This window comes from Chiloscyllium plagiosum, chromosome 48, assembly GCF_004010195.1.
Source record: "Chiloscyllium plagiosum isolate BGI_BamShark_2017 chromosome 48, ASM401019v2, whole genome shotgun sequence".
In the NCBI taxonomy this organism is placed as follows: Eukaryota; Metazoa; Chordata; class Chondrichthyes; order Orectolobiformes; family Hemiscylliidae; genus Chiloscyllium; species Chiloscyllium plagiosum.
The window spans coordinates 7,760,533-7,769,842 of record NC_057757.1 but is presented as its reverse complement, the minus strand read 5'-3'; the positions used below and the strand labels follow the sequence as shown (position 1 = coordinate 7,769,842).

Here is a 9,310-nt window from a genome sequence, read left to right as displayed (position 1 = left end):
TCGAAATATGAATGTTGGGAGTCACAGGCCAAGAATAAGGGGTAGGCCATTCCGGACTGAGATAATGAAGAACTTCTTCCCTCAGGGAGTTGTGAACCTGTGGAATTCTCTCCCACAGGAAGCTGTTGGGGCCAGTTCATTAAATAGATTCAAGAGGGAGCTGGAGGTGGGCCTTGTGGGTAAGGGATCAAGGGGTTTGGAGAGGAAGCAGGAATGGGAGACTGAGATTGCATGGTCAGCCCTGATCAGATTGAATGGGGCAGGCTCGAAAGGCCGAATGGCCTACTCCTGTTTCAAAGAGCTTCCAGCTGGATAAAACTGTGAAAAAGAGCAGCTGAATTTTTCGACCTTTTGGTCTTGTCACTTGGTGCTGTTTCTGAGAAATGATGGTAAATCTGTCCTGTGTGTTGGTCGGTGTCTTCACTGGCCGCTGTTTGTGAGAAGAAATGTGAAGACCATCAGGGGTATCCTGAGTGGCATGGACAGGAGGAGAGACGTCAAATCCTGGGCTGGTGATTGTGGAACAGGGAAGGCCAGGAAAAGGAAGCGCAGAATCTGGATTCGAACCGTCTGAATTGTCCGCTGTAGAAAATATTCCTTTGCATGTTCAGGATGTAGGTTTGCTCGCTGAGCTGGAAGGTTCGTTTTCAGATGTTTTGTCACCATACTAGGTAACATCTTCAGTGAGCCTCTGAGCGAAGCACTTGGTGGTGTAGCCCGTTTTCTATTTATTCTTTACTCACTACTGCAACAGACCCTGAATGGACAGACACAGTACAACAAGCTACAGATATTAGACAGCAACCAACACAGAAAGTGACAAAACTAAACCTGCAGAAAAAATCTAGACAAACTTACACAAAATAACAACACTGACAATGCAGAAGCATGGATAAAAAACTTATCTGATCGACCCTTAACAGACACTGCAAAAGCTTTCTGAATAAGAGGATTAAATTACAACTTCCAGGATGCAGACAAGAAAGATTTCTGAGCAGCGTTAGAAACAACACTGACAGGCAACTAACCTTTAGATTAGATTACTTAGTGTGGAAACGGGCCCTTCGGCCCAACAAGTCCACACTGACCCTCCGAAGAGCAACCCACCCAGACCCATTCCCCTACATTTACCCCTTCACCTCACACTACGGGCAATTTAGCATGGCCAATCCACCCTAACCTGCACATTTTTGGACTGTGGGAGGAAACTGGAGCACCCGGAGGAAACCCACGCAGACACGGGGAGAATGTGCAAACTCCACACAGTCAGTCGCCTGAGGCAGGAATTGAACCCGGGTCCCTGGTGCTGTGAGACAGCAGTGCTAACCACTGAGCCACAGAGAAAACCCAGCAAACTATCAGACAGGTAGTCGCTCCAACATTAAGCAAAAAATAGGAAGGAAACACACTCAACACACAAGAAAGGAAAGCACTAAAAAGAAGATAAAAACATTGTTATCCACTGGGAAATGGACCTTCCAGCTCAGCGAGCAAACCTACATCCGGAGCCTCCACCTGGGCTACAAATCTTCTCAAAACTTGCGTTGAATGTTCAGTTAAATAGAATTCAGACGTAATTCTCCGTAATACAAGCTTGCTCTCGGTGACACCGGACTAGTGAGCAGCTTTGCCCCCTTGTTAATGCTAATGCACTGGTTTCCTCCCAGCACGGAGTCTTCCTGCGTGCCCCCCGACCCTCAGCCCTTGCTGTATGACCAGCCAGACCCCACACTGTGCTACTGCTCTGCTCTGGTGTTTCTGATTTGTCTGTGATCTCTGTTTTGGAAGCAGGTGACAGCAACATTTGTGAGTAGCTCGGGTGCTCGTTGCTGTGGTTCTGTTCGCCGAGCTGGAAGTTTTTGTTGCAAACGTTTCGTCCCCTGTCTAGGTGACATCCTCAGTGCTTGGGAGCCTCCTGTGAAGCGCTTCTGTGGTGTTTCCTCCGGCATTTAGAGTGGCCTGTCCCTGCCGCTTCAGGTTGTCAGTTTCAGCTGTCCGCTGTAGTGCCCGATACCCAACATGAGCAAAACTAATGTAGTGTACAAAATCCCATGCAAGGACTGCACAAAACACTATATAGGACAAACAGGAAGACAGCTAACGATCCGCATACATGAACACCAACTAGCCACGAAAAGACATGACCAGCTATCCCTAGTAGCCACACACGCAGACGACAAGCAACATGAATTTGACTGGGACAACACTACTATCATAGGGCAAGCGAAACAAAGAACAGCCAGGGAATTCCTAGAAGCATGGCACTCATCCACAAACTCCATCAACAAACACATCGACCTGGACCCAATATACCGGCCACTACAGCGGACAGCTGAAACTGACAACCGGAAGCAGCAGGGACAGGCCACTATAAATGCCGGAGGAAACACCACAGAAGCGCTTCACAGGAGGCTCCCAAGCACTGAGGATGTCACCTAGACAGGGGACGAAACGTTTGCAACAAAAACTTCCAGCTGGGCGAACAGAACCACAGCAAGAAACAACATTTGCCAAATATGGAAAGAGTTAGTTATTTTTAAAATTTGTGTGCGTGCTGCCATGAGGGGGCGGGGGAGGGTCAAACCGATTTGAAAGTCTGTGTTTAGAAAGTGAGGACAAACAAAGAGGTCTGACAGGTCAGATTGGCTTCTGACAGGAGCCAAATCTGGCCATTTCTAGGAAGATTGTTGCTACCTTTCATGGAAAACAGAACAAATACTTGCAAGAGAGAGATCGAGAGCCATCAGATCAATGTTGAATATTTGCAGCAAAGGGTTGGTATAAACAAGACTGGCAGAATGGCCTCCTCCTCTGGTTCTGCTCTCGTCCTGACGCATGCTGTAAGAGGCATTTGTTTCAAGGGCTGTCCTTTTGTTTTGGTCTGTTTTCCTGCAGGTTTCTTTACACTCTCTCACAATTTAATAAGCACTTGTTCTGTAAAGCGTTTACCCACCCAAATAACCAGTGCCATTTTAACAGCTGTGCGAGACTGAGCTGGTGCTTTAGCTGAAGGCTGGCTGCAGTGCTGTGTAAACCAGGTTAATCACAGTGCTATAGAGTCATAGAGCTGTACAGCATGGAAACACACCCTTCGGTCCAACCTGTCTATGCCGCCCAGCACCCGGCCCATATCCCTCCAAACCCTCCTATTCATATACCCATCCAGATGCCTCTTAGATGCTGTAATTGTATCAGCCTCCACCACTTTCTCTGGCAGCTCATTCCATACATGTACCACCCTCTGCGTGAAAATATTGCCCCTTAGATCCCTTTTATATCTTGCCCCTTCTCACCCTGGTGTGCTTTCCTTTATTGGTCAGAGTATTGAGTACAGGAGTTGGGAGGTCATGTTGCGGCTGGACAGGACATTGGTTAGGCCACTGTTGGAATATTGGTCTCCTTCCTATCAGAAAGATGTTGTGACCTAATAGAGATTTACAAAATCATGAGGGGCATGGATAGGGTAAATAGACAAAGTCTTTTCCCTGGGGTCGGGGAGTCCAGAACTAGAGGGGCATAGGTTTAGGGTGAGAGGGGAAAGATATAAAAGAGACCAAAGGGCCAACTTTTTCACCCAGAGGGTGGTACGTGTATGGAATGAGCTGCCAGAGGATATGGTGGATGCTGGTACAATTGCAACATTTAAGAGGCATTTGGATGGGTATATGAATAGGAAGGGTTTGGAGGGATATGGGCCGGGTGCTGGCAGGTGGGACTAGATTGGGTTGGGATATCTGGTCGGCATGGACAGGGTCTGTTTCCGTGCTGTACATCTTTATGACTCTAAACCTATGCCCTCTAGTCCTGGACTCCCCCACCCCAGGGAAAAGACTTTGTCTATTTACCCTATCCATGCCCCTCATAAGTTTGTAAAACTCTATAAGGTCACCCCTCAGCCTCCGACACTCCAGGGAAAACAGCCCCAGCCTGTTCAGCCTCTCCCTGTAGCTCAGATCCTCCAACCCTGGCAACATCCTTGTAAATCTTTTCTGAACCCTTTCAAGTTTGACACCACCCTTCCCTTGCAGGGAGACCAGAGCTGCACGCAGTTGGCAGCAATTTCCCTTTTTGTCTCTGGTTGACAGCATCCGCAATTCTTTTGGTTTCACTATTTGTTTCAGTGGTGTTATTATTCACCTTGCCTTGAAGGTACAATGAATAATCCAGAATTAATTTGTGTTACAGCACATATCCAAGCTAATCTGGAAGATGAACTGGTGAAGGAGGCATTGAAAACAGTAAGTCCTATCTACGGGGAGTCCAGGGAAGGACCCCAGTATTTCCTGAGGTGATGTGATGTGGAGGTGTCGGTGTTGGATTACGCTGGGCAATGCTAGAAGTCACATGACCCCAGGTTAGCATCTGAGATCACAAACTTTCAGAGCGCTGCCCCTTGGCCGGGTGAAGTGCTTCAGAGCAGCGCTCCCAAAGCTGGTGATTTCAAATAAACCTGTTGGACTATGTAGGGCGGCGTGGTGGTTAGCACTGATGCCTCACAGCACCAGGGACCCGGGTTCGATTCCACCCTCGAGCGACTGACTGTGTGGAGTTTGCACATTCTCCCCGTGTCTGCGTGGGTTTCCTCCGGGTGCTCCGGTTTCCTCCCACAGTCCAAAGATGTGCAGGTTAGGATGGATTGGCCATGGGGAATTGCCCGTAGTGTTAGGTGCGTTAGTCAGAGGGAAATGGGTCTGGGTGGGTTACTCTTCGGAGGGTTGGTGTGGATTTGTTGGGCCGAAGGGCCTGTTTCCACACTGTAGGGGAATCTCATCTAATGTAATCTAATCATATAAGATTAGGGCCTGTGCCCGAAACGTCGAATCTCCTGTTCCCTGGATGCTGCCTGACCTGCTGTGCTGTTCCAGCAATAAAGTTTCAACTTTGATCTCCAGCATCTGCAGACCTCACTTTCTCCTCCAATCTAATCATATAGCCTGGTGTCGTGTGACTTGGTGAGAATATAACCATGGATGTATATATATGTAAGGAGCGATTAATTATTTTCAAGGAGGGAACAAGTAGGAGAAATTTACCTTGTACTCTGTTATGTTTAAATTCTGTCTGAGACATGACATTTTTTGTTAGTCTATTTTATCTCCTGTAAAGAGTCACTCGATACCTACTGAATCTGACCAAAACCACCTTAGGATTGTGCTGGGGGTAAATTTTGAAATGTTGCTCTGTTCCAGGACACACAAACCTAGAAAATGGGTTCAGGAGTAGGGCCTGCCCCACCAAACAGTACTGAGATAGCTGATCATGCTATCTCCGTATCCCACTCCCGCCATCTCCCCACGCCCTCGATCCCTTCAGCATAAGGACCATGTCCATCTCCTTCTTGAATATATCTAATGAACTGGTCCCAACATTCTGGGAGAGACTTTCCACAGGTTCATGACTTTCCGAGTGAGGACATTCTTCCCCATCTCAGTCCTGAATGGCTTACCCCTTTTAGTTTTTAGTCTGTGACCCCCTACATTCACATCTGCCCTACCCTAACCCCCATAACCCCATCCTTCCCATGGCTAATCCACCTAACCTGCACATCCCTCGACGTAGGGACAATTCGGAATCGTAGAATACCTGCAGTGGTATTTGGCCCATCAAGTCCACCCTGACCTTCCAAAGTGTATCCCACCCAGACCCAACCCCCTACCCTGCATTTCCCATGGCCAATTCATCCTAAACTGCACATCTTCGGGAGGAAACCGGAGCACCCTGAGGAAACCCACGCAGACACGGGGAGAATGTGCAAACTCCGCACAGAGAGTCGTCTGAGGTGGGAATTGAACCTGGGACCCTGGTGCTGTGAGGCAGCAGTGCTAACCACTGAGCCACCGTGCCGCCCTGCTGGTGAGCAATCAGGAAGTGTGTTCCACTGAAAGGGGTCAGATCCAAGGTATCGAGGTGCAGTCTGCTACATCCGCCTTCTACTAGGTTAACTTAGTTAGTTTTATCAGCGCTGTCTGTGGCAATCGCTTATAAGTAATAACTCCAGTTCTTAAACCCTCCCAGCTAGGTCAGGCAGGGTGTTCTCACTCCGGACAGGAAGTGTTGTTTTTCTTTTAATCTGGAGTAGAGACTTGTCTGCAGTGGGATTAATCTGAATGTTAACATCTCCTTCTCCACAGGGCGTGGATCTGAGGCATTACTCCAAACAGGTCGAGACCGAATTACAGCACATCGAACATGCCTCCGTCAAGGACTGTATCCTTTCGCTGGCAGGAACTCACTCTCACACGCCCCTGTGTCCCACCACGATCCCCCTGAATCCCCAGTACACCTCCAAGAAGATGAGAGAACTGGGGGTTGAATTGTCCCCCCCCCCCCCCGTTAATGTCTGATCTTCTGTGCATTTGTTCTGTTGCTGGAGAAGCTACGGTCCGTTGTGAATGAATGGGTCAGGGATCTGTCCTGATGGTTCCTTGATCCTCACTCGCAGCGTCGGGTCAGAGCTGAGGAGGAGGTGGGGGGCAGAGCTCGAGCTCTCTGTTGGATTGCTCTCACTGTGCTGTAGCCCTCGAACAGCAGCCTGTGAGACACAGGCCAGATTAGCAGCTGATGACCGTGTACTCTGCCTTTCAGGCTGTCCAGCGGCCGTGGGTGGAAAGGATTGTGGCTGCGATGCCAGGACCATAGTAAATGGCCGATGATGTAGCTTTCATGTCAGTTAGCTCGAAGCTTTGCTATTTCCCGGGTTTTTCCGGAGTGTTGCCACTTTTCCTGAGCAGCTGGCTGCAGACATTAAGGAAAGTCAGAACATTGCAAGTCTGCACAATCAGATCACAGCCTGTGATACCATCCTGGAGGTAGGCACTGGCTTTAAACAGATACCTTTTGAGTTGCATTGCTGGCAGAGTATAATCACTTTATTTAAACAGAAAGGTGGCCCTGAATTCATCCGTGTAATCCTTCAGGTGATGGGTTCTGAATACCTACTGGGCACAGAAGCAGCCCCTTCGGCCCACCCAGCCCACGTCAACCATGTTCCCGAACTCCACCAGTCCCACCTGCCTGCTCCTGGCCCATACCCCTCCAAACCTCTCCCATCCAGTTCCATGTGGACCCAGGTCCACCACCTTCTCTGGGAGTTCACTTCTCAAATGAACCACTCTATTTTTAAAAAAAACACTTTCCCCTCATGTTCTTTTTAAACCTTTTGTCCTCTCACGTTTTTTAAAAAAAACACGCTCCCTAGTTTTGAACTTCGTGACCCCAGGGAAAAGAGTCATACAGCACAGAACTAACCCTTCACCCCAACCAGGCCATGCTGACCGTAATCTCAATATAAACCCCAGTCCCACCTGCCTGCTCCTGGGGCCCATATCCCTCCAAACCTTCCTTATCCAAATGTCAATTAAATGTAACTGCACCCACACCCACTAGTCATTCCACACACAAACCACTCTCGCTGTAGTAATAAAGTTGTCCCTCATGTCCCTTTTAAATGGATTTTTTTAAAAAAAGCCTTTGCTATTGGCCTTATCCAAGCCCCCCTCGATTTGGTGAGAGTGAAGAGTCATCGTTGAGGGTTTTGTGGCGTTTTTCTATTGATGCTTCTCGATGTGGGGATTGCCCCTTCCCGTTGAAGGGCTAGGCTCCCGGTTTGGGTCTGAAATGTGGCCTCCTGTTGTTTTCGCAGCGGATGGAGCAGATGCTCAGCATGTTCCAGTGCGACCTCAGCAGTATCAGCTCAGAGATCCAGACCCTGCAGGAGCAGTCCATCACCATGAACATCAAGCTGAAAAATCGCCAGTCTGTGCGCAGCGAGCTGAGCCAATTGGTCGATGAGCTCGTCATTCCGAACTCCATGATCACGTGAGTCTCTGCCCGACGTTCCTTACCCTCGTTACAAACCTTTGGCTCCCTGTGTCATCTCTGTTGGACTCGTGCCTCTGAGTTACGGGAGTGTGTCAGGACCGAGATCAGGGGAGATATCGTCACCTGGAGAGTGGGAAGCCTGTGGAATTTAGGGATTTACTACAATTAAGGCCAAAACCTTGAACAGGTTAGATGGAGTCTACCTGAAGGGGTCAAAGGGTACAGGAGGGAAGTCGGGGATGGGAGACTGAGTTGGATGGTCACCTATTGAATAGTGTAGCAGGGTCGAAGGGCCAAACAGGCTACCCCTGTCTCTGTTTTCATTGCTAGAGGTTGTGGCTTCAAGTCACATGTCCACGTAAAATCGACTGCGTCCCACCCACTGACTCTGTTATCCAATTCCTCCTTCCCATTGGGTCCCATCGATTTTCCCGCTTGTGGCCTCTCGCTCTCACTCTCTCTACCCAGCCTGAGCTGTGACAGGGTGCGCCAAGACCTGATGCTCTTGGACGTTATACACGGAGCTCCCCCTTTTCTCCAGCCGCTTCCAGCACTAGTTCAGGAGTCTGTGTCTGTCTGTCTGTCTGGGTTGCAGGGTATATGTAGGTGAGTCTTGAACCTGGGGTCACTGTCCTGGGATAAACGCAGGCCATTTCGGACCGAGAGGAGTAGCCATTCCTTCGTTTGGACAGAGGGGAATCTTTAGGAGTGTCTGCCCCAGAAGCTGTAATTGTGCAGGATCCAGACGGGAGTCGATAGATGTCTCACCGTGATCTGTCGGAGTGCCAGTGTAGGCTCGATGGGCCAATTGGCCTAATCCGCTTCCTGTTTCTGAGTGGATTATCGACCTGGGGTAGCTGTGTCAGGTTACAGGGAGAAAACAGGAGAATGGCTCAGAGTGAATCATTTATTGGATGGGCAGAGACAGGGGTAGCCTGTTTGGCCCTTCGACCCTGCTACACTATTCAATAGGTGACCATCCAACTCTCCCATTCCTGACCTCCCTCCTGTACCCTTTGACCCAGTGTGCTGTAATGGGATTCTGTGCAGGGAGTGAATGGGGCTGCTTTCCCTGGGTGGCACTGGCTGTCTGCAGGCAGGTCAACACGCTCTCCCCCCCCCCCCCCCCCCCCCCAGGTACCAGTGAGGACCAGGCAGCTTGACCCAGAGGATTTCCTCCATAATCCCAGTCAGAATCACTCTGCTAGGCCCACTTGGGTCACACTGAGTAATCACATCCATGTAACATTCAGCAACCGTCAGGGAGAGGGACAGAAGGAAGGCCATGGAGTCTGTTCTGCTATTCAGAGAGACTGGCAGATCTGACCATCCTCAGCCTTTCCCCCCCAACCCTTCCTGATTAAACATCTGTCTCTGTGTGTGTGTCTGTCTCTCTCTCTGTCTGTCTCTCTCTCTGTCTGTCTCTCTCTCTGTCTGTCGGTCTCTCTCTCTCTGTCTCGCTCTCTGTCTCTCTCTCTCTCTCTCTCTC

At 49.5% G+C, this 9,310-nt stretch overlaps 1 protein-coding gene across 1 annotated transcript in view; it reads left to right on the top strand.

Moving 5' to 3' along the window:
- Positions 1 to 2,445: 2,445 nt before the first annotated feature.
- Positions 2,446 to 9,310, top strand: part of LOC122544411 (vacuolar protein sorting-associated protein 52 homolog) — a 13,270-nt gene continuing 6,405 nt past the window's right edge. The window contains exons 1-5 of the mRNA XM_043683659.1: positions 2,446 to 2,525; positions 4,186 to 4,238; positions 6,132 to 6,207; positions 6,742 to 6,809; positions 7,643 to 7,818. Coding sequence (XP_043539594.1) covers positions 7,646 to 7,818 — 173 coding nt within the window. The 5' untranslated portion in view covers positions 2,446 to 2,525; positions 4,186 to 4,238; positions 6,132 to 6,207; positions 6,742 to 6,809; positions 7,643 to 7,645. The remainder of the gene's footprint in view (positions 2,526 to 4,185; positions 4,239 to 6,131; positions 6,208 to 6,741; positions 6,810 to 7,642; positions 7,819 to 9,310) is intronic.